General features: G+C 46.1%; 1 protein-coding gene across 5 annotated transcripts in view; it reads right to left on the bottom strand.

Annotated features, from left to right (window-relative positions):
* LOC142583440 (endoplasmic reticulum aminopeptidase 2-like) overlaps positions 1–25,066 on the bottom strand; it is a 155,015-nt gene that overhangs the window by 103,010 nt on the left and 26,939 nt on the right. For all 5 annotated transcript variants that reach the window (XR_012828627.1, XR_012828626.1, XM_075693909.1 and 2 more), the window contains exon 5: positions 23,951–24,354. Coding sequence is in view for 3 of the 5 variants with exons in the window: in XM_075693909.1 (XP_075550024.1) it covers positions 23,951–24,354 (404 nt within the window). In the remaining 2 variants the exon portion in view is untranslated. The remainder of the gene's footprint in view (positions 1–23,950; positions 24,355–25,066) is intronic.

Raw genomic sequence — 25,066 nt, 5'->3', positions numbered from 1 at the left:
TTAGGTGTCATTAGCCAGTCGTTGCACCAGTTTTCTACCAGATTTAGGTTATTTTGTAGGGATTGTTGGTTAAAGGTGTCAGTAACTGTTTTGTAAATAACGCAATCGTCGGCAAACATCCGAATATGGCAATCTAATTTCTGAGGTAGGTCGTTAATATAAATTAAAAACAAAAGAGGCCCAAGGACGGATCCTTGGGGTACCCCTGAGGAAACTGGTATTAAGTTAGACATTTGTTTATTAATGATGACTGATTGGGAGCGGTGAGTCAAGAATTCCTTTATCCATGCTAGTATGTCACAATGCAAGTTTAGGCTGGAAAGTTTCAGAAATAGGCGGTTATGGGGTACCTTATCAAATGCCTTAGCAAAGTCGAGGAACATTGCGTCGGTTTGGAGATTAGCGTCAAGGTTGGCATGCAGGTCGTGAACGAAAATGGCTAGTTGAGTCTCACAGGAGTAACCTTTACGAAATCCATGCTGTGATGAGTGAAAGAAATTATTTGAGTCCAGAAACTGCATTGTTAAAGAGTAAATGACGTGTTCCATGAGCTTGCAGGGTATGCTGGTAAGTGATATGGGGCGGTAGTTAAGTGGTGAATCTTTTTTACCCGACTTGTGAACTGGGATGACCTTCCCCACTTTCCAGTCGTGGGGTATGATACCTGTAGAAATGGACTGCGAAAATAGCAAGCATAAAAACTTGGTAGACGTGTGGCGAGTGTTATTTAAGACCTTTGTGTTGATTTCATCAATGCCGGTAGATGAAGAAAGTTTTAACTTATCTATAAGAAGGGATATGCCGGTTTCTGAGAATGTAACGGCTGGCATTGCAATTGTGGGGTCACTGGCTGTCATGAGGGGTGGTGGTTTTTGTTCTTTAGTGAATACAGATGCGAAGGCAGAATTAAATATGTTAGCGCACTCAACGTCTGAAATAACACGTCCAGAATCGTCAGTCAGGGTAACAACGCGCGAAGATTGGGGGTTTAAAAGCTGCCAGAATTTAGTCGGGTTATCTGTAAGTATGTTTGGCAAATCGATGTGGTAAAATGAATGTTTAGCGTTTTTTACTGCGACCAAATACGCCTCTTCAGCAGCGTAATATTTTTCCCATGCGCAGTCTGTTCTGCTCAGTTTAGCACTACGGAAAAGGCGTTTCTTTTTATTTTCTAATCTTCCTAGTGTCTTGGTGAACCATGGCTTGTGGTGGTTAGCGCGGAAGCTGCATTTGGGAATATATTTATTAGTCAATTCATTCATTTTATGTTTAAACATTGACCAATTTGTGTGGATGTCTTGTTCGTCAAATGACCCCTGATATGATGGAAAAAAGGCCTCCAATTGAAGGCCTCATAGTTTCCTTTGTTGTAGAGAGAAATTGTTTTTTGGCAAGTTGCTTTTGTTATTGGGGTGAAGTTAAAGCATGCATGAATGACTTTATGATCGCTGATTTCACGGAGATAAGTAATAGTGTTCAGGCTGTCGGGGTGGCTAGATAGTATGAGGTCAAGAATGTTAGCAGTATCTCCGGCGATGCATGTAGGCTGGGTTACTAGTTGGGCTAGGTTAAAAGTTAAGCAGACATCCATTAATTCATGGGATTCATCCTGTCTAAAAATAGGATAATTAGGGGCACACCAATCTATGCCAGGATAGTTAAAATCCCCAAAAAGAAGAATGTGTGCCTTAGGGTGTCTAGTTTTAAGTTCGTTTAAAATGTTGTGAAGTTTACGGGGGAATTCGGGGCTATTGTGAGGGGGTCTATAACAAACGCCAATTAATATAGATACTGGTGTGGCGCGACAAAGGAGCCATAATATTTCGAGGTCTGATGAGACGTTTATGTGGGAACACTGTAGCTTATTGCTTGTAGCAATAAGGACGCCACCCCCTTGAGAGTTTGTGCGATCAGTGCGGAAAAGATTAAAGTTAGGTAGGTTACAAAGAACTTCAGCGTCACTTATGTTATCAGTCAGCCAGGTCTCTGTCAAGATGAGCAGGTTGCTGCCCGTGGAAGACACGAGGCTGGACACAAGATCGCTCTTTGGAAGCAGGCTGCGTATGTTGGTGTAGATAACCGAGAGGCAAATATTCTCTCGAGGGGCGGTATCGCACAGATTAGGTTTGTGACGATGGCGAGGTAAGCGCTATGCTATTTCCGTAACCGTTTCTGTGGCGGCATCGAAAGTGTAGCGTTTCTTTCCGAGAAACAAAGTCTTGTATCGCAGGGAGAACGGTCCGGTTTTTGCTTTTGCAAATGCGACAAGGTGTTTGCGTGCTTCACGAACTGGAAGGGAAAAGTCTTCTCCAATGCTAAAATTGGTGCCCTTTAACTTGGGCCCGTTTGAGAGGACAGTTTCTTTTGTTTTACAGGACAAAAATTTAACTATAATCGGCCGCTGACGGCCATCTTCGTAGCGGCCCAGACGATGTGCACGCTCAATTTGACATGGGTCCAAGGTTATGCGTAATTTGTCACGACAATGGCGGATTAGCAATTCTTCCGATTCAACGAACGTTTCGCGCGAATTGCAATCCGAAAGGCCATAAAATATCAAATTGTTGCGGCGTGACCTATTTTCGACGTCATGTAACCGAGCTTCAAGGTTAGTAACAAGAGCAGCAGTCTTAGCGGATACAGATTGGGCAGACTGCAGATCAATTTTGAGAGTTGAAATACCCTGGAAAACACTTTCTAGATCTGCTACGCGCTTGCTCAAATCAGAAATAGTTGTGTCAATAGAACGCATTTGATGTTTAAGGTCCTGTACATCGGTTATTATTTGGTCCTGGCCGGTTGACAACGTCTCCAGCTTAGCAAGAACATGGTCCAATTTGTCAGGACCAGGGTTCGTCTCTATATCGCCCGACAAGAGCAGGAGGGATTTCATAACACCAAAACATTCACCAGCGACACAGATGCAACACTGCAGGCTCGGCAGCTGTACCAGACAGTAGTTGTTAGTTTTTTTAGCGAAAACGCAGCATGCTTTACTGACCTGCACTGCGAAAGTCAGTGGATGAGAAGGCTGTGTCATGGCACAGCCACCGAGCTCACAAAGCGCAGGCGTCCTTAGCAAGCATGTGCCATTATTTCATTTCTCGTAGAACGCTAACAAAGTTAGCGTTTCAACTACGCGGGCTCACCCCAGGATAGACATGGGGTTTGCGTATCCCATCAGACAGAAGCCTTACTGCATGTCCGCGTTAGAGTGCAAGATCATCGCTCAACAGGTCGACGACATGCTAGCCAAGGGCGTCATCCAAGATTCCTCTATCCCTTGGGCTCCGCCGGTCATCCTCGTGAAAAAGAGTTAATTTGGGTTTAATGGTGCAAAGGCGACTAAGGCCATGCTGTGCCAGCCACAATATATTAAGAAATGAAATGTTAAAGCAGCGAAAGCTGCGTTAATTTAGAGTCTGTACGAAAAACCAGTTTCTTCTAAAAAGCTCAACAAGTCAGTGCAGGGCACTATCGGTTCATCTCCGAGTATTGAGGCAGGATCTAAAGGTATGTGTAAGTAATAGAGATCGCGTAAAAGCTTCCGTCTCTGTGTTTCAGTACGTGGACATGCCATAATAATGTGCATTACTGTGAGTGGTTCATGGCACTTCTCGCAAGTTGGCGGGTTTTCGTTTTGAAGTAGAAAATTGTGTGTCAGGTGAGTATGCCCTATTCGAAGTCAACATAGGATCACCTCATAGAAGCATTGCTGTTGACTGCATGACTTTCACTTTCCAAGCAGGGGTTTTATTGTGTGTAACTTGTTATTTATGCAAGAGTCCCATTCTAGTTGCCACTTTGATGCCAGGGCCTTATGAATCGTTTGGATACTGTCTTTGTATGGAAGTATTGTTTGCGTTATGCCTTTGTGTGCTGCCAAGAACGTGCATCTATCTGCTGCTTCATTCCCTGGCATCCCAACATGGCTTGGGACCCAGTAGAATGGTAAGGTTCTTCTGTATTCATTATAGGCCGACATGTTTAGGATATCGCCAAGCAGGGGTTCAGACGAGGAGTTAAGGTTTAGAGCTCCGAGTGCGCTTAACGAGTCAGTATGTATAATAGCATTCATCTGCTTGTCAGTGGTAATATTTTTTTACTGCTGTCCATATCGCATAAACTCTGGCAGTGAAGACTGAAGAAAAACTATTTATCTGAATGCTATTTTCCCAATTTTTTGTTATTATTCCGACACCTAGATATTCTTGTGTTTTCCGTCAGTATAAAATTTTGTGTAGTTTTTATATTTTTCTTGAATAGCTCGGAACTCTTGTATTATGTGTTCTTGTGGAATGTCTCTTCTTTAGATGTGTTAGTGTCCAGTCACACAGCTGTGAAAAGTTGTACCATGGGGGTAGTCTTGGTGGCCTTTCAGCAACCTGCAGGACCTCATGAGGAACTTCATAAATCTGACAGTATTCTTCGTGTCTTTATATAAGTGGCCGAATCATGTTCGGTTTGTTTGTGTAGTGTACCCGTGATTTGCCCTGTGTTGCATATATGTTGTGGTGAAGACCGAATTCTCAGTATGTAGGAAAGTGTAAGTAGTGCTCTGCGGTGCTGTAAGGAGGGCTCATTGCAGCCAACGTATAAACTTTGGACAGGTGATGTTCTGTAGGCACCGCTCACCAGTCGTAGGCTGAGATTGTGATTTGGATCAAGTCGCTGAATGTAGCACTGCCTAACTGCACCATAAACAACACTACCTTTGTCGAGGATGCTATGTACAAGGGACCGGTATATACGCAGTAGACATGTTCGGCCAGATCCCCAGTGCTTGTACGATAAAACCTTGAGGGTATTTACTGCTTTATTTGTTCTAACTTTAGTTGCATTAAAGGGGCCCTGAACCGCCCCTCAGGCTTGGTGAAGTAACATAGTTCGTGGGTTGCATAAGCTGTTGTGAACATCTCAGCCAAGTTCTGCTGTCGTGAGCTTCATTCAATTCTGCTGCTGCTTCAGTTCTGCTGTTGCGAGCTTCATTCCATGAAGCTCGCAAGCGGAGTGCAAAGTCGCCTTTCTCTCAAACGCTCTCATTTCAAAAACCTCATGATCCTCACTCTTTTCTGTGTGCTTTATTTCATCATAAATCACACTCCAATACATGGCTGCTATTGGTCGCTGCGCTTGGCTACACCGTGGCCGCCGCGAGGTGCTGCCACACCAGTGGCTAAGCGCACTACGGCTCTCTGATGACAGCCGCGTTTGGCTTACGTTAAGCACGGCATAGGCACTAAATCGTAAATTTGAACTGCGTGCCATGGTGACGTCTACGCCGTAGCCTTCGCAGTGCAAGGCATTGGAGGAGGAAGGGGAGCATAGCTTAGGCCGTGTTTGATTGCCGATAACTCCGCTTCTGCTGAACGCATTGAAGTACTTTTTGCGGCAAAGTGGTTCTGAAATAGCCTATCTTCACTTCAAATTTCTTTCTCCACTTCGATAAAAAGTGGTTCAGGGCCCCTCTTTTTAATGTGGGCCAGGAAATTCAGTTTTGTGTCAAAAGTTACACCTAAAAATTTGCAGTCTTCTTTGACCGGCAGCGTTGTACCATGCAATGTGAGAACTGGAGTGCAGTGTAACCCTCGCTTCAGGGAAAAGAGAACTGTAACAGTTTTGTGTGTTGAAAAACGGAAACCATTTTTATCAGCCCATTGTGCCAGATTATTTATCGTTATTTGTAGTTGGCTTTCGCAGGTGGGTAGATTTGAAGCGCAGCAAACCACTTGCAAATCATAGACATATAATGAGTGCATAACAAAGGATGGGATGATCTTATTAACAGAGTTCATTTTGATTATGAAGAGTGTTGTGCTCAGAATACAACCCTGTGGAACGCCATTTTCCTGTGTAAATGTGCGTGAAAGTATTGTGCCGAGACGTACCTGAAATGTTCTATTTGCCATAAAATCAGATAGACAGTTTAGCATTCTGCCACGCACTCCCAAGTCAGCCAGGTCTATTAAAATTGCATACCGCCACGTGGTATCATACGCTTTCTCTAGATCAAAAAATGCTGTGAGACAGCGTTGTTTGTGTAGAAATGCGTTACATATTTCATGTTCTAGTCGTACGAGGTGGTCAGTTGTCGAGCAGCCCTTTCTGTATCCGCACTGGTGCACGTCTATTAGGTTCCTTGATTCAAGGATGAATGTGAGCCTTATGGTTACGATACTCTCGTGGGTTTTGGCTAGACAGTTTGTTAAGCCAATGGGCCTGTAGCTGCTTGGGGACGTTGTGGATTTACCTGATTTCAAAAAAGGCACTATATTACTAGCCCAAGCAAGAGTTTTACTTGAGCATATTTCTGCTACATTGGGCCCTTTCTTTCAACAAAGCTTTCGCACCGATCCTGCCATTTTGTGCGTCAACCTGATCGCCGTCTCTGCTTGCCAGTCTAGAGTGGCGCTGGTCTTGTCGTTTGTGTTCTTCTTGAGTCCTGGGCTTCTGCGCCTTGCCTTTACTAATTCAAGCATGAACCAACTAGCCCAAGCAAGAGTTTTTATTTAGCGAGTCGTAATTTCCATCGGCGTGGCCTAGTGCTTAAGGTTGGTGGTGATGGTAAGAGTTTAATGACTGCGGGTAAATGATCACTACCATATGACGTGTCGTGGGCTTCCCATTTAAGATCATTAAAAAGAGATGGTGAGCAAAAAGCTAAATCTAAACAACTAAAAGTGCGGGAAGTTGGTGAAAAGTAGGTTGGGGCACCTGAATTTAAAAGGCAGATATCATTGGATAAAATAAAATCTTCAACCAGCTGTCCTCTTTGGTCAGTTTTGACACTGCCCCAAAGAGTACAATGAGCATTAAAATACCCTACTAAAACAAATGGTTTCGGTAATTGATCTCTTAAATTTTCTAACTTTTAGTAGTAAAATGTGTGTGGGGTCGATCATACAGTGAGCAAATGATGATGGTTTTGTAAGATAGAATGGTGACAGCTACGGCCTCTAGAGATGTATTCAATTGGACGTTTTGGGTAGGAGTGCCGCCCTGTACGACTATAGCTACTCCACCTAACAAATGGCTGGAACATTCGCGGTCCCTTCAGACAATGGTGAAACCTTTGAGAATTTTACTATTTTTTGGGCCGAGATTTGTTTCCTGGAGACACACTGCAACTGGTGAAAAGATGTTGATGATGTCTTTGATGTCACCTAGATTGTGTATGAGACCTCTACAATTCCAATGGATAACAAAAGCCATTTTGAAATTGAAAAGTAAGAAATGGCACTACGAAATAATAAGAGGTAAGATGTCAGGTGACATATATTTAAAAAAGGCTAATACAAAGGAGCGATAACCTTTAGGTTATCGCCTTCTTATTTAGCTGTGTTATTGGAACTTTGTCCCTCTTTCCTCGCTCGAGCGAGCGCTTCTCCTTTGGTGTCGATGCCACCGGGGTTTTTGCATCAACTTCCATCTCTCTCTCTCTGAGGCGCTGGAGGACCGAGAGTTGGGCGCCGAGACATGTGTCTCGGGCCTCGGAGTTTGCTAGATCTTGGGGCCCTGCGCGACTGGTGTCTGCAGGGCCTTTGAAGAGGGTGGAGCAGCACCAGCTGCTTCCACCACAGGGGCAGGAGGGGTCACTGTGACACTTCCCCCACCTGCGTCGGCATCAGCATAACGTCTTCGCGAAAGGTACGACAATCGTTTTCTTGCTTCAAAGAATAAGATTTTTTTTGTAACAGTTAGTGCAATTACTTCTTTTTCTTTTTTCCAGCAAGGGCAAGACCGCTAGTAAGCTGGATGATCTCCTTTGCAGTTAACACAATGTGGGGAAGCGGTGCAATGGTCAGATTGGTGATCGTTGGAGCTGCATTTAGCACACGTTGTTTGTCCGCAGCATGATTGCGAAGCATGTCCAGACCTTTGGCATTTGAAACATCATCTGAAGTTCAAGATATACCACGAGTAAGCTGGATGATCTCCTTTGCAGTTAATGCAATGTGGGGAAGAGGTGCAATGGTCAGATTGGAGATCGTTGGAGCTGCATTTAGCACAAGTTGTTTGTCCGCAGCATGATTGCGAAGCATGTCCAGACCTTTGGCATTTGAAACATCGTCTGAAGTTCAAGATATACCGCGAGTAATCTGGATGATCTCCTTTGCAGTTAATGCAATGTGGGGAAGAGGTGCAATGGTCAGATTGGAGATCGTTGGAGCTGCATTTAGCACAAGTTGTTTGTCTGCAGCATGATTGCGAAGCATGTCCAGACCTTTGGCATTTGAAACATCGTCTGAAGTTCAAGATATACCACGAGTAAGCTGGATGATCTCCTTTGCAGTTAATACAATGTGGGCAAGAGGTGCAATGGTCAGGTTGGAGATCGTTGGAGCTGCAGTTAGCACAAGTTGTTTATCCGCAGCATGATTGTGAAGCATGTCCAGACCTTTGGCATTTGAAACATCGTCTTGAAGCATGTCCAGACCTTTGGCATTTGAAACATCGTCTGAAGTTCAAGATATACCGCGAGTAAGCTGGATGATCTCCTTTGCAGTTAATGCAATGTGGGGAAGAGGTGCAATGGTCAAATTGGAGATCGTTGGAGCTGCATTTAGCATGAGTTGTTTGTCCGCAGCATGATTGTGAAGCATGTCCACACCTTTGGCATTTGAAACATCATCTGAAGTTCGGGATATATGGTCTGACATTTACTTTTACATAACCTGTATCCAGCGAGGTAGGCATTAACGCTTGTTTAATAACATGTTTGGTTGGGAGTTCTTGGTCATTTCTGCGGGTGACTATTCTTTTTACTTTAGTAACACTTTGTTCCTGGAAACCTTCCAGCAGTTCCTCATCGCTCAAACCAATGAAGTCTTCCTCAGATATCACTCCTCTGCTTGTATTAAGTGTTCTGTGGGCAGAAATTGCCACTGTCGCATCGCCAATACTGGTAAGTTCAGAGAGCTTGTCTGCTTGATCTTTATCATTTAGTTCTAGGAGGGGGTCGCCGCTAGACATTTTGGAGGCTTTGTATGTTGGACCGATTTTGTCTTTCAGGCACTTGGCTGCCAGGAACGGAGAGAGCTTTCTTACTGGCATGTTGCTTTCGTTGTGGACAACATAGTACTTGGGGAAAGATGGAGCGTTGCTCCGAAAGGAGAATTGGAAGGGTGCTTTAGTGCAGCATCTTTTCAGACACCGATCATAGACGACAGAGATTTGCGCTGCCATAAAAAAAAATGTATGTTCGGCAACAGCGTTGACCGCCCACCACGGAGCCCAATAAGAGGGCGCGGCAGAGCTTGTGTACAAGCCTGCACGACGCCAGCCATACGCCGTCACTATAACCAAATATGGTGTACCCAAGGTAGGATAGCCACACAAGGTTAACTCTTGCAGAAATGGAAAAAGGAAGTAAATGGAAGAGAGAAGAAGAAAGGAAAGGTCAAAAAGTGAAGAGAAAGACGAAGGTTTGAGGAGAGAGAGAGACAGGCAAAGGCGACTGCCAATTTGCCCCAAGTGGGTCATTCTGGAGGTGCCATCTATGTGAAGCAGAGGCCAAAGGGGCGTGTTGCCTCCGCCAGGGGGCCTTAAAGGTCCAAACACCCAGCATCGGCTCAACACCCAGGATCCCCCTTTCCCCAGACATGGTTAAGCTGCGCATGGCTCCACGTGGGAGAGTCCAACCCTCGTGCGCTCAGGTACGTGGTGTTGCAACACACAAAACGCCTGCTGATGCAGATGCCCCTACGGGGCTCCTGAAAAAGAAAGATGGGTCCTGGAGGTTCTGTGTCGACTACCGGTGTGTCAATTCTGTGACGAAAAAGGATGTGCATCCACGTCCTTGGATCGATGACGTTATCGCCTGCCTTCATTCTGCATCCTACTTTTCATCTGTGGACCTCCGATCGGGCTACTGGCAGATACCCATGCATTTAGCTGACGAAGAGAAAACCGCTTTTGTGACCCCAGACGGCTTGTTTGAATTCAACGTCATGCTGTTTGGTTTGTGCAATGCGCCTGCAACATTTGAAAGGTTTATGGACACGGTACTGTAAAGCCTGAAATTGGAGGTTTGTTCGTGTTATTTAGACGATGTCGTCATTTTTGGCTGCACTTTTTTCAGAGCACAACCATCAACTGGACATTGTTCGGACGTGCCTTGACCAAGATGCCCTTACCCACAACTCCAACAAATGTCACTTTGGCCAAAGAGAGGTGTCAGTACTTGGACATCTAGTGGACAAGCAGGGGGTGCGACCAGACGCACAGAAGGTCACTGCAGTTAGCGGCCTTAAACAACCACAGTCACAATGTGAGCTGAGGAGCTTCTTGGGTCTTTGCTCGTATTTCCGACGTTTTGTGCCCAACTTTGCTGACACTGCCTACCCTCCGACTTCATTGCTGCGCAAGCAAGGATAACCCTTTCACCTGGACAGCACATTGAGATTCCTCGTTTCGTCAACTGAAGTTCCTGCTCTCTTCTGGATCCATACTTTGACCAACGTGCTTTTACTGAACTAATTTATTTATTTATTTACACTCAGGGCCTTTCGGCATTAGAAAGGGGAGTGAGTTAACAACAAATAAAAAGGAAATAAATTACAAGCTTAAACACAATAATTGCTAATTATACAATGTTAGCTGAAAGTGTGATAAATGCAGTAAGAGAACATGACATATGAAATTAACATTAAACAAGAAAAAAGGAAAGCACCAATAGTAGTTCGTACAAATGTTTGCCATTATACAGTGTTATCTAGTGCTTTTCGAAAATTATCATTGTTATTAATGGAAACAATGCCAGAAGGCAGTTCATTCCAATCTTTTGACGTACGTGGCAAAAATGGGTGTAAAACATATGTCGTGTTACATGCACCAATTCTAACTTTATGCTGATGATCAGTATGGTGAGATAATATGGTCACGACATGAATTTTGGATGAAGTGTAGGGTAGTGATAAAGCTTATGAAAAAATGAAAAGCGTGAAATTCTTTGACGTGTTGCTTGCTGGTTGAAGACCCAGATTCGATTTCACTGAAGATACACTCACACTACGGTTGTAGTTCCAAAGAATAAAACAAGTGGCATTGTTTTGGATTAGTTCAAGGGAATACCCTTTCATGGAAAGGGTATAGCTGCAGCCTATCCTAATTTTGGCCATAACAGGGTTTTATAATGTAGTAATTTTAAAGGAGAGGGAGCATGAAAAAAATTACGGCGTAAGTATCCCAGCAAGTGGTTGGTTTGGTTAATTATATGTCCGACTTGATGATACCATGTTAATTTAGATGTTATATGCAGGCGGCTTAAGTACTTATATGAACTTGTCAATTCTAAAGCAACATTATTCAAGCAGTACACAGGCAGGTTATCGTTAGATCGGGATACTCTCAGAAATTTGCACTTGTTAATGTTGAGTTCCATTCGCCACAATCGGCACATTTGCTGACATTATTAAGATTCGTCCCTTTAAAAAAAATAGCCAGTACCCCGACAGCCCCGTGGTTTACCGTAAAGATTCGGTGCGTTAATCATAAGAAAAAGCATTTATACCGCGTCTCACATTCCTGGCACCGTTATAATACCTGCGATACGCAATATCAGTCACTACTACAATCATCTAAACGACATTTCTTTGCCCATGCATGACCTATATTCTATGCTCACTAACAATCCTCAACGTTTTTGGCACGTAATAAGCCCGAAGAGCTATCCAGATATAAAACTAGTTAATGAGCACGGCAATATGGTCCACCACTTGGAATGTGCAGATTTATTGAATAGCGCATTTTCATCTGTATTTACACAGAAAGACACCACATTATCACCATCCCTTGAAAATCTCATTAACATTAGCAGTGTGTTCAATGGGGCTGGTTGGTTCATCTTTAGAATAAAAACAGGAACAGCGCAACACAGGAGGAGCAAGTAAAGAGCACAGGACAGCGTTCTGTCCTGTGCGCTTTACTCGCTCGTCCTGTGTTGCGCTGTTCGTTTATTTATTAACATATCAATGCCAGAAATAATTGTTAGCGAAGCAGGTATTTCTTTTTTACTAAATAAGCTTAAAGTTTCTCTGGCATCTGATCACACTGGCATTAATAATAAAGTGTTAAAACATTTGTCACCTAGTTTATCACCTATATTGGGTGCACTCTTTTTGCAGTCTTTATCAACTAACAATATTCCATATGACTGGAAGGTGGCAAAAGTCATTCCCATTCTTAAGTCCGGAGACCGAACTCACCCATTAAATTACCACCCCATCTCCTTAACCAGTACTATTTGTAAATTACTTGAACACATTTTGTACACTGAAATCATTAACTACTTAGAAAACCACAAAATTATTGTTGATTACCAATATGGCTTTCGTCGTCGTTATTCATGCGACACACGCTTAGCCGGCTATTTACATGACTTACATTCATACCCAGACCTAAGGTTTCAAGTTGATGCTATCTTCCTGGATTTTTGAAAAGCTTTCGATCACGTCACTCACCATAGACTAGTACTGAAGCTAATGAACCTTAACATACACCCAACCACTATTGGATGAATTAAGGATTTTCTCTCATCCAGAGTACAATACCCGTCTGTTAACAACAGAAATTCCTCTTCTACCAAAGTAACCTCCGGTGTTCCGCAGGGCAGCGTTCTCGGCCGTTTACGTTTCTTAATCTATATTAATGACTTTCCTAACTGTGCGCCTTCCCACATCAGACTTTTCGCCGATGACTGCGTAATATATCGATTAATTTCATGTGACAATGACAAAGATATTCTTCAAACCGATCTTAACGCTATTAACACATGGTGTTCAACATGGTTGATAACTCCTAATACAGCTAAAATTAAGTTATTATCATTTACGAGGTGCAACCACTGTATTCCAACATCGTACGCAATAAATAACAACATAATTAAACTTACAACTTCATATAAGTACCTTGGTGTTCACTTACAGTCTGATTTAACGTGGCATCATCACATCCGCCTGATGTGACTGGACATGCAAAGACAATGCGACTTTTCCGACGGTCCCAAGGATGTCTGCATTTTTATTCTTTGGGATGCCTCTAATTTCAATGTTATTTCCTCTGCTGTATTGTTTTAACTCAACGAGCTGCATCTTCGTTTCCTGTAGTTCCTTATTTAGCCTTAAGGTCTCTTTTTTTGCACTCATAGCCTTGCTTTTTGACCTTGGCAAGTTCAAGTTGAAGGTTTTTTACTTGAGCATGAAATTCTTCAAAGCTTTTGTTGTGTCGCTAGCCCAGCGACACGGAGGCTACACTACTGCCGGTTCCATGCCGACAACAACCTTCATTCCGGTGAGCGTAACTTATATACAAGAGCGCTGTGGGGCCATCAGTCGCATGTGACCTGCGTCACGTCAGCAGTGCCATCTGTTGCGAAGGCACGACACTACATTTAGCCCTCCCTCAACAAGAGAATGCAGGTTATATGCAAACAACCAAAAAACTGTTACTGCTTGTGGCGGCCAATTAAATAATTGCGCTAACAAATTGATAGTAAAGTCAGTGGTGGCGATTGCCTAATAAAGTCACTGCCATCATTAAATTCATTGCACATAATCCCTGAACTATGCTGGCGGTCTTCGCTCTTGTGTAGAACGGTGCAACCCTGACTCTACTGGCTGATGAGGGTTTCTCGATTCGCCACTGCAATCAGCACACAGTCCAGAGGTCACTGTTTCAGCTAGTGGGCTCCCTGGTCGTGTAGGTGGGCTCGGCGTGCAAGCAGGCAGTGGTGACACCAGCGGTTCTGGAGACTGTGCGTCATCAGTCGTTGGTGTTCTTTGGGATGTGGTGCTCTGTGTTCCTAAGGATGGTGTCCGAGTTTTGGCGTTGCCTGCTGGCATGTCTATGTCCATATCCCCCCACAGGGATTCTTGTCTCGCCGTTGCTTCTTGTACCGCTTCGTGGGGCACAGCGGATAATTGAGAGATGTTCCACGTCCAGCCGTCCTCGAGGTGGAATGACTAACGACCTATGCGTTTCAGGATTTTGAGTGAAGCACCAAAACTGGGGGTGCCTTTCATTCCAGGTAGAGGACATTTGACACACACGTAGGCACCCACTTTGAATTTGGAAAGCTCCTCCTGTACATAATGGTAGGGTGTCAGTTCTGTCGGAGGTGTTTTCCAGTTTGGCCATGATGACTGGATGTATTTTGTGACCTGCTGTAGTATGCCATCCTCAGCGGTAGCAACCCGAAGATCCTCTAGATGTATAGGCGATGTAACTAAAGACACAACCTTTTTATCGACTTGGAAGCCACCCTCTGTTTTTAAAACAGGCATTTAGTACAAGGCATCCGCTATTTGGTTGTGGGCTCCTCTGCGGTACTGGACTTTGAAGTTGTAGCGCAGGAGTCGTGCAGTCCACCTTGCAATACGAAGAGGCCACTGTCCTGTACTCTGAGACGAGAGCAAGGCAACCAGAGCCTGGTGATCTATCAATAGCGTGAACGGCCGGCCCCAGAGATAAACGTGTCACTTCTCACAGGCCCATAGACAGGCCAAGGCTTCATGCTCTCCAGCTGAGTATTTTCGTTCTGTCTCTGTTAATGTTCGCGATGTAAAGGCCACAGTTCGCATTTGGGACCCCTCCACTTGTTGCAATACGGCGCCCAGACCATATGCAGATGCATCTGTTGAGACAATGACGAGCAACGTCGGATCAAACATTCGTAGGGCCTTGTGGGATGCTAGGACTCTTTTCATCCTTGTCAAACTTTCTTTAGCAGTGTGGTCCCGTCGAAGGTTACATCTTTGAGTAGTAGACGGTGCATTGGCTCTACCTCATCTGCCAGTCACGGGGCAAACTTGGCATAGTATTCAACTAGCCCTAAAAAAGAGCATAGCGTGGCTGCATCTGTAGGCGCAGGAGCCTTAACGATCGCATCAACCTTGTTCTGGAGTGGTGCTATACCCTCTGCGCTGACCCGATGTCCTAAGAAAGACAGCTCCGATGTTTTAAATACGCATTTCTCGTAGAGCTTGAGCCCAGCTACCGCTATTCGTTCCAGGACTTGCTTCAGGTTTCATGTGTGTTTGCTCTGTCTTCCCCAAAATGATTATGTCATCTAAGTAGCACAAGACCCCTTTGCAGCCTTCAAGAATCTTTGTCATGATCTGCTGGAATGCTGCCGGTGCTGACGCCAGCCCGAAGCAAATCCTCTTGAACCTGAAAAGGCCCTCATGCATAATAAACGCAGTTAGGGTTCTGCTTTCTGGGTGGAGCACAACTTGATAGTAGGCCGATGCCAGATCCACCTTGGAGAAGCAGCGTGCTCTGTTGAGGACATGGAGCAGTTCCTCCACCTGAGGCAAGGGAAAGCTGTCTGCTACTACAGCTGTGTTAGGCTCTCGTAGATCGACGCACAGTCAAATGCTACCATCTGCCTTGCGAGCTGCTACAATTGGAGAGACCCACTCGGAGGCATTAATTCTCTCGATAACATCTGCTGCAAGTAGCTTCTTGATCTCGTCGGAGACCGACTGGCGGACAGAGAATGGTAGGGGCCTTAGCTTCTGCGAGACTGATGTGACCAAGTTTTTCATTGTGACCTTATGTTGCACGCCTTTGACAAGTCCCAAGCCAGGCAAAAACAAATGGCCAAACATGATCCATAGTATTGGCGGCATACCAAATTTAGGAGGGCCTAGCGCTGCTTTTGGTGTGGCGTTTCGAGGTTGCAAACCGGGGCTCATGGCGGGAACTTCTGCATGTCCCTCTGTGGACAGGTGCAGGCAGCGCAATTCTTCTCCCATAACGAGAAGGTTGAGGGCTTGAACCGCATTCAGGCCGAGGACAGGTGTACCACATGGCGTAACATGACATGTTATCATGGCCGCTTTTCCTTTGTACCAGACTCGAAGTAATAAAACGATGGACTGACCTGCCTGTAGAACTTGCCTGTAGACCTGCGATGGACTTGCCTGTAGAAGACCTTGTTGAAACAGAAGTACGTGTTTCCAAGGCAAAAACTGAGGCTTGCCGAAGGTTCACAAGCCTAACGTCCACCTAAGTCCAATCGTCGACTACACTCGCTCCCCTCTCTACAATTTGTTCGCATACCTGCACCAGCTTCTGGCTCCACTCATCGGACAGAGCTCCACGCATGTGAGCAACTCCATTGACTGTATTGAAAAAGTTCGTGACGTGTCTCTAGACGACGACGAGGTGATGGTTTTGTTCGACATGGTGTCGCTGTTTACCTCAGTTCCGATTGACATGGCTGTGGAAGCATGCACTTCTGCTCTGGAATCTGACAGGACTTTGCCAGACAGGTCACCCATTGATGTTCCCGACCTCAAAAGGCTCCTCTGTTTTTGCCTTGGAAACACGTACTTCTGTTTGAACAAGCTCTTCTACAGGCAAGTCCACAGTACGGCAATGGGTGCGTCCGTCTCTGTTACTGCTGCCAATCTTACGATGGAATGTTTGGAAGGGCGTGCTCTCGCGTCCTTCAGTCCTAGGCCAAAAGTTTTTCTGCGCTATGTGGATGACTGTTTTTGTCTGAATCGGCGCAGCGCTTTGGATTCGTTCACTGCGCACCTAAACAGTCAGGATAAGGCCATGCAATGCACAGTTGAGACAGAGGTCGACAGCAGACTCCCTTTTTTAGACATACTTGTCACCAGACGCGATGGACGGCTCTCGTTCAGCGTATACCGTAAGGACACACACACTGGCCGCTATCTGAACTTGCAATCCATTCATCCTGATGCTCACAAAAGGTCGGTTGCTGCCTCACTGCTCAACTGTACGAACCGCATTTGCACCACAGCAGAAAGTCGTTCCACTGACTTGGACCATGTTCAAGGTGACCTCTCGGCAAGCGGCTATCCCACATCCTTTTTGAGTGCTGTGGAACGCCGTTTGTTCACTTCAGCTCGTCCAGCTAATCTCCGACCAAGAAAGCGTGCTGCCATACCTTACGTTCCAGGGATAAGCGAAAGTTTGTCTTGCATTCTACGCAGTTATGACGTTGAGGAGGCACATGTGCCCGTGTGTAAGCTGAGGCAAGCACTCGTAGGCGGTAAGGACAGGCTTCCGAGAGAATCGTTTCCCGGCGTGGTCTGTAAGATACCCTGCGCAGATTGTGACTACGCATACATCGGTGAATCGGGCAACTTCAAACAGAGAGTGAGACAGCATCAGAGGGATGTCGAAAAGAAACGTACAGTTTCGAATGCCCTTGCTGAGCACATGGATGCAACGGGCCACAAGATTGACTGGGATCACTCGAGAGTTATCGGCCAAGAAATAAACCTGAAATCGGGGCTGTATCTGGGATCGCTGGAGATACAAAAAAACACGCCACAGGCTCAGTCGAAATGAGGGAACCCTCCGCCCCGTCATACACGCGCTGCTTACGTCACGTTCTGATGTATACATAAGCTTCTATGAACATTCCGTCATCCCATTGTGAACAAGGCTTCCGTAGCGAAGCCGAAACGTCTTTTAGATTGATTCATTTTTTAGCACTTCTGTTGGTCAGTGTCCATCGTTTCATTACTTCATGCTTCATCCCAACCAGACCGGCTTCTATCGAACCCTCGATTTTACCAGACTCGAGCGTGAAATACGCAGAGAACAGGAATTTCCCTGGGTGAGAAGTCCAGCAGCGTGAGGTGGGAACTTGTCAGCTGTTCTTCGTGGCTAAACAGGCTTTGGAATAGATGCTCCCCCATAATGAACATGGCCGAGCCTTTGTCAACCAGGAATGTCATGGCATGCGTGTGTGTCGTCGCGATAACTGGCGCAACCTTGACATCGATGTAGACGCCGGTGCGCTTTTCCGTCCGGACCGCCAAAATGCTAATGACACTTGCAGCATCTTCTTCCGGTGTGATTTCGTGGACCTCGGCAGAGTGCCATTCTTGTGTGCAGCTAGAGCATCGACAAGCTCCCCGAAAGTGACTGCGGCGTCCGCAGGCAAAGCATGTGCAACCACGAGCAGGACATGCTGATGGCAAGCAACTTGCAGCGCCACAGTTTTCGCAGACAGTTGCATTTCTGGTGCCCAGGGGAATGGCGGCGGCGGCATACAGATCAGGCGCGGATGCAGTATGCGTGTGTGAGCTGAAGCGGCGGTGACTCGGGGAGCATGTGCCATTATCGGGGTGATCCTCTCGTCGGCCCTGTCCAGTTATATTGTTCTGTAACTGCTGTTGAATTCGGTGCACTGGACTGGTGAAGGCCTCGGCTTCACGTTGCGTCTGCTCACGCAGAAGTGCTGTCTGGACAGGATGATCGAGCGTCAGTATGTCACCGTCGAGCAGCAATCTCTCCCGGAGCCGCGGGCATGTGACACCAGCTAGAAACTGCTCACACGTGTGTTCGTCGGCTTGAGTGGCGAAATCGCAAAGAGCTGCCAACTCGCGAAGTGCGACAGCGAAGTCCATGACAGGTTGCCCCTGCAGTTGGTGACACTCACGAAATCGATGGCGTTGCAGGCGAATGTTGCAAGGGGTGGCGAAATGCCTTGTTAGCATCTCAATGGCCCCGTCGTACTCATTGGGTAAGCGTGGGGCTTCTGCGGTTGTGTCGTGCGGCAGCATCTGCGTCCCGGCAGTTGTGGTGGTTTCCGTGACAGCGGCTGCATGTGACGTGAGTGTGGCAGCGGCTGCGGCGCTCGGTTGCTCTATCTTGGTTTGCAGCGTACTCGGCGGAAGCACGTTGAAAATTCGCTGTCCTTCGGTCCCCAGACAGTGCAGCAAAAGAGCTCGGCGGCGGATAGTTCAGTCGCTCTGGACGATAGTAAGAATGTCTCAAATAGGCGTATCCAGCGGGGCCATGGTACAGCCGGTGTGCCAGGGGTGTCAATGAATGGGGGCGGTGGCAAAACCCTGGTGGAAAACATACTCTTCGCCAGATTGTCGGGACGCTAGCTCAGTGACACGGAGGCTACACCACTGCCGGTTCCATGCCGATAACAACCTTTATTCCGGTGAACGTAACTTATATAAGAGTGCTGTGGCACCATCAATCGCATGTGACCTGCGTCACGTCGCCAGTACCATCTGTTGCGAAGGCACTACCACTACAGCTTTCATTCGTAAACCCAATTGATGTCCCGACGGATGTGAACCCAACCTTTATTTATTGGTTGAATCAATCTTCCTAATTTCTTTTTTCAGTTCATCCATAGCTTCGACAAACTACAAGGATCTTTGATGTCTCTTTAATGCTACCTGGTGCCTTTTTCACCAAGGCTTTAGCAATATCCGATAGAGCATCAGTCTTGCCAGCCGCCAACTTGTCACACTATAGGTTCAGCACTGCCACGCCCCGCGACTTCTGCAACACCAGTCAGAACTTTGCCTCTGAAGGTACGTCGGACAGACTTTCTCACACCTGCGGCGCTGGTGCAGAGTCAGTCATTGTCACCGGCAGCCTTTCAGCTACTTGCGGTCAACCGCAGTTGCTACGGTGCTCTGCCTTCTAGATTTTCAATATATGCGCCGTGGGCTCTACTATGGCCCCTACTGCTCCCACAGAAACAAGTGTGATGTTATTTACAAGGTACATCGCCGTAAGGCGTGAGAAAGCTATGATCCGCCACAACTAACCTAGCACAAGGGCCGCAGGTGCGGGACACTCTGTCCGACACAGCCGTCGCCAAATCGGGTGTCAGTGTCCGTGCTGCTTCACCTATTTTACCACGCTGGCAGCCAGTGCCCGGGTGTAAACAAACTCGACCCCACTCCGTAATGCCGGCATGCCTGGGACAAACGCCCACCACACGTGCTAAGAAACTTCTTCCGTAGTGCCTAGGCAGAGTCATACATTCAAGTAGCAAAAGCCACCAGATTTTCTCTCTAGCGTCCGCTCTTACTTGCGCCTGCACACAAATGGCTGGCAATCCCTCAAATGAACGTCTCGTGGCGGTAGACTAGGTTACACCAGCGCCTGGTTACACGTACAACATGGAGGTATGCGCATGGAGGAAGCTACGGCACCTAGGCTAGAAGTGCGTACTAGGTGGCCATTTTTCAAATGCCGATAGCGATATGGTAACGCGGATTTAGGGTCATACTCGATTCTAGTGCGTGTGCAATGTTTGGACCCGTTTTATCAGAAAAAAGATGCACATTATATTCGAGTAAATACGGTAGATCCCGTTCCACTGAATGCAAACCTGCTCTTTGCACGTCACAAATGTCGAACACAGATAAAATTTTAGTAAGGTCGTAATATTATCAATGGAAATACCTGCAACCCTCTCAAAGGCACAAACACTGTTCTCTTCAATGCAGGTTTCCATAATGATAAATAAGTCTGCATGCAGTACCGAATAAAATAAATCTGCTATATCTACCGAGAATGCACACCCACCCCTTTGGAAACCTAGGAAGAACTGCGCGACGTCATCCGAATTTTTTGCAACAGATCTTCCACCATAAGCAATTTTAGTTGCTTTAAAGGAAGCCGGCTTACAAGTTGTTGCAAGTTGGATCTCGTTCACTAACAATACACTGTAATGGCGTCTCTGGCTTGTGTGTTTTCATGCTAAAAAACACTGACAGCACACCCAGGTTTGTAGCATTAATTGATCTAGAGAGTCTTAAAAGTTCAAGGTCTTTGCACAGCAACGTGGCCTTGGATTGTACCGCATTCTCTTGGATCTTTGCTGGCTTGAAGTTCTTTCCAATTGCAAGTGCAGCTTGTTCCCAGCGTGTATTAATAAATACAGAATAATGAGGATTTCATGCAGCAGTATTCCTAAACATTTGTTCTCGTACTCTCTTAATCACTCAAAATTAGTTTCCATCCACTCCCAGAAATATCTTGGTGAGCACATTTCTAATAACTTACCATGGCATGAGCATATTCATTGCATAGTTAACAATGCAAACTCCATGCTTGGTTTTTTAAATCATAACTTTTCTTCAGTCCTATCTCACTAAAACTAATGCTCTCCAAAACATTAGTTAAATTCAAACTAGAATACGCATAATCAATCTGGGATCCCTCGTCGTCAGTGCTCATTTCGTCTCTTGAGGCAAGAATGCTCTGTTTATTGCGCCATCTTACATCTCATCACATATCTATCATCATTTTAAAGTTCAAGTGCTGAGCTGTTACACCACTTGTACTTCCATTCATTCATGCCAAAGACGTCATCGGAATGTAATCACCTTCCTGCTTCCATCGCCAGCAACCCAGATCAATCTGCATTGAAGACTTACACCCCTGTCAAGCTGGCAAGTTAAGTGCACTTACTGAGAGTGTTACTCAGTTTAAGTGAACCTTGCCAAATCTAAATGTCACAAGTCTAGTGTAATTGGCGAAGAGTGCACACCGGTCCGAGTGCGTTCACGGAACGCACTTTGCTGGCCGAGTGCATAGCCTCGCCGCCAGCGGTTTGAATGGTACAAAATATAATACATAAACAAAGGACACAAGTTCATTTTAGAACTTGAACAGCTTTTAACAAAATAATCAGAACAGAACTCGCTCATATTCTGTTTTAGCAGGATCAAATGCAGTCTTGTCGCACGTCACCATGGGCACTATTCTCGACACGCATGGCGGCTGCACGGTCGCCATTATCCGCCATGTTGACTCTCTCATTGGCTGTGGCGAGCTCGTGGGCCTTGAAATTTGTGCCGGGAAATGGAAGTTTTGCGATATGCAATTTTGCGTTTTCATCAAGATGACGAATTGTGACGTGGAGCTGAAAATCTTATCGACTAATACATTTTTTTGGCTATATTGTGATGTTAGCGCTTCAAAAAGAAAGTGAAAGGTAGCGTACAGAAGCCACTGAAATGCAATTTCCCGAATATGTGGTGGCAATCCAAGATAGCCGCCATGCCAGCTTGCTGATTGGCTGAAGGAATCTTCCGTGAGGAGCGTCAGAGAAAGGGCTGTTTCATAAACGTCATTTTGACGATGCGTGACGTTGTGCTGGGCCGCCATAGCTGAGATTTTCCGCCATAATTTGTGGTGCGACGAGCCGCGCGAATTATGCTAATGAGCAGCCATATGCAATGGCAGCCGAGAGGAATGCATATCGCCATATTTTCCTAGTCGTTTGGCACCATCAAAATCTTTTGTTCCTAATGCGTGCTCATAGTATTTGCATCGCTCTCGGGTGGTGTTGGCATTTGTGTTTGGGGCCATCATTTTTTAAAAGAACGCGTTTATATGAAATAATATTGATTGAACATAGCAAACTCTTGGCAATGTTGTCCACTTTTCACTGCTGCATTTGTATTGTAATCAAGATTAATGCCTTTTTGCACAATCATAAGTTAAGACAACGGCGTCTTTCTAATTTATGAAAAGAAATGTATGCAAGGCGCGCCGCGCCACCTTGAAGTTTCCTCCCGCGGTGCGAGCAACCAGCGAACTGAACAAGAGATGGCAGCGCCGGTGCTTGCGTCGCGCTAGTGGATATCTCTGGTGCACGCAAAGCTATCGGTGATATTCAGCCATTCCTCAGCCAGCCGAGTTGGACTGAGTCACTTGCATTTCACGAGATAGCAATAACGTGGCCTAGAATGCGCACGCATCACCACTGGTAGGTCGCGTATGTTGTTTCAAGGTAGAAAACAAGCACGTTGGCACCAACATATGACGACTCATTCCATTTCCCGGGGACACGCATCTTACGTTATGAAGCAGACGATGGCTTGTACGCAGCAGACGACGGAAGCGAGAAGCGTTTTCAACGGAATAATCATGCGCTTTGAGCTGGCTGCTTTATTTTTACAGCGGAGGAAAACTGTTTTGCCTTATCGATAACCTTACGTTCGGCACCCTCATTTCAGTTTCTTAGACAAAACGTCAAGTTGGCGGCACATTACGAAAGCAAAATGGGGCCATCAGCACCATTTTATTCGCGTCGCATCTAAGACACGCATCGAAGAAAATGGCAGAATCTCCAGACAACGTTGCTCCAGACAATGCCTCCTTTACTAGATGCCAGCCGCGTTGCCCGTAAACTCGGTTCCTGGCCCTCTCCCTTTTCTCTCCTCCGCGAAAAGGCAACGAGCGCCACTTGTGGCGGACGTCTGCGACCTAGATCACGTGCTGCGGCCTCCGAGATTACCATGGCGTCTGTTGCCATCTCGGAGACCTGCGATAACGCTCGCTAACAGACGCCCGCGCATATAAAGCGCCAGCGGAGCATTCAGCCGCCGCTGCCACATCCGCCGGAAGTTGAAAAGGCAACGAGCGCCGCCTCACGGAATTTATGCTGAACTAACTTCAACTAAGGGAACCGCCGCCGCAATGGGAAAGCGAGCAACGCGGCTGGCATCTAGTAAAGGAGGCATTGCTCCAGAATAGCCCCATGCTGTTCTGGATTGTCTAGATATTCGTCTTGGCCAGCATTGACTTGCAGCACTCTTATAATAAAAAACTTAGCATTTTTTGTTGAGAAAATATACATTGTAGTTGTTTTCATCTATAATACAACGTAAAACAATTTAGAAGTTTTTCTTTTTAATCTACAACTTTAAAAAATGTGCTCCTAGGCTGCTGCATTTTTTTTTTTTTTTTTACTGTGAGCGCGCTCTGTTTTTCCGTTTAGCACCGCGTAGCCTAAAATGCCGCTCAAGGTCCCGAAGTGCACTCCCCGTAAGTGCACTTAACTTGCCCAATTGACAGGGGTATTACATATGCAACAATGTACACTACAACTGTACGACTCCTCTCTGTAATGCTGCAATGGCATTGAGAGTATTTCAAATAAACGAATAAATAAATAAATAAATATGTACACAATCATGACCCAATGGTTAGAGCATTGGGCTGTAGTGCTAGAAGTCGGCCACGAATTTCATTTTATTCAAAGGACCCGAAACGAGGCGAGACAGCAACCTACCTGCTGTGCGAAATGCCTAGAATGAGGCAAAGTATGCATAAATAAATATATACGGTGGCCTATAAACCCACCTTTACCCTATAGGCAGAAGCTGAAAAACAAAAAGCAAAAGAAGAGCCATGCCTTGTTGTAGGAGATGGTGTCGAAGAGGGCATCAATGTCGGCTGGGTCACGCACGCTAGCTGACACTGGGTGGCTGGTGTCCAGGCTGTCCAGCTCCAGCGCAGGCTGGGTGGTCGAATAAGGGAAGAGCTCTGCGAGCCGCCACTCAGGCTGCAGCTGCTGGAGGCAGACCACCTCGAGGAAGGTGGCCAGCCCTTCATTGAGCCACAGGTCATCCCACCAGCGCATGGTCACCAGGTTGCCAAACCACTGGTGGGCAATCTCGTGCACCACCGTGGACGCAACACGCTCCTGGCTGCGCACGGGTGTCACTGCCTCGTCGTACAGCAGTGAGCTCATGCGGAACGTGACCAGACCCCAGTTCTCCATGGCCCCGGGACCAAAGTCAGGCACACCAACCAGGTCTGCCAACAAAAGGGTGCATTGGCACTTCCCGCAGGCCCTTATCTTAACCTGAGAGAAGGAAAGGCTGCTATTGCCTTCTTTCATCCTGTGTTTGCAAAGAAAAGTGCCCACTGAAAAAGTGAGAGCCAAATAGATCAACTAAGGACCTTTGCATAGCTCAGGCCACAGTGTCTCTCAGAAGTACTTATTGGGAACAGGCAGCACCGTAGCATGCACAACAAGCTAGGGGTGGTTTCCTTCTCAGAGAGATGGGACACCTTCAATCTATCAAACTTGATTCATCATCATCATCAGCCTATTTTATGTCCACTGCAGGACGAAGGCCTCTCCCTGCGATTTGCAGTAACAGCTGTCTTGCGCCAACCGATTCCAACTAGCGCCCGCGAATTTCCTAATTTCATCCCCCCCCATCTTCTCCCATCCTCGACTGTGCTTCCTTTCTCTTGCTACCCATTCTGTAACCATAATGGTCCAACAGTTATCTAACCTACACATTACCTGACCTGCCCAGCTCCATATTTTTTCTCTTGATGTCAATTAGAATATTGGCTATACTCGTTTGCTCTCTGATCCAAACCGCTCTCTTTCCGTCTCTTAACGTTATGCCCAGCATTCTTCGTTCCATCGCTCTTTGCACAGTCCTTAACTTGCTCTCAAGCTTCTTTGTCAGTCTCCAAGTCACTGCCCCATATGTCAGCACCGGTAAAATGC

The sequence above is a fragment of the Dermacentor variabilis genome, chromosome 5 (genome assembly GCF_050947875.1).
Source record: "Dermacentor variabilis isolate Ectoservices chromosome 5, ASM5094787v1, whole genome shotgun sequence".
Classification (NCBI taxonomy): domain Eukaryota; kingdom Metazoa; phylum Arthropoda; class Arachnida; order Ixodida; family Ixodidae; genus Dermacentor; species Dermacentor variabilis.
This window is presented reverse-complemented; position numbering and strand designations above follow the sequence as displayed.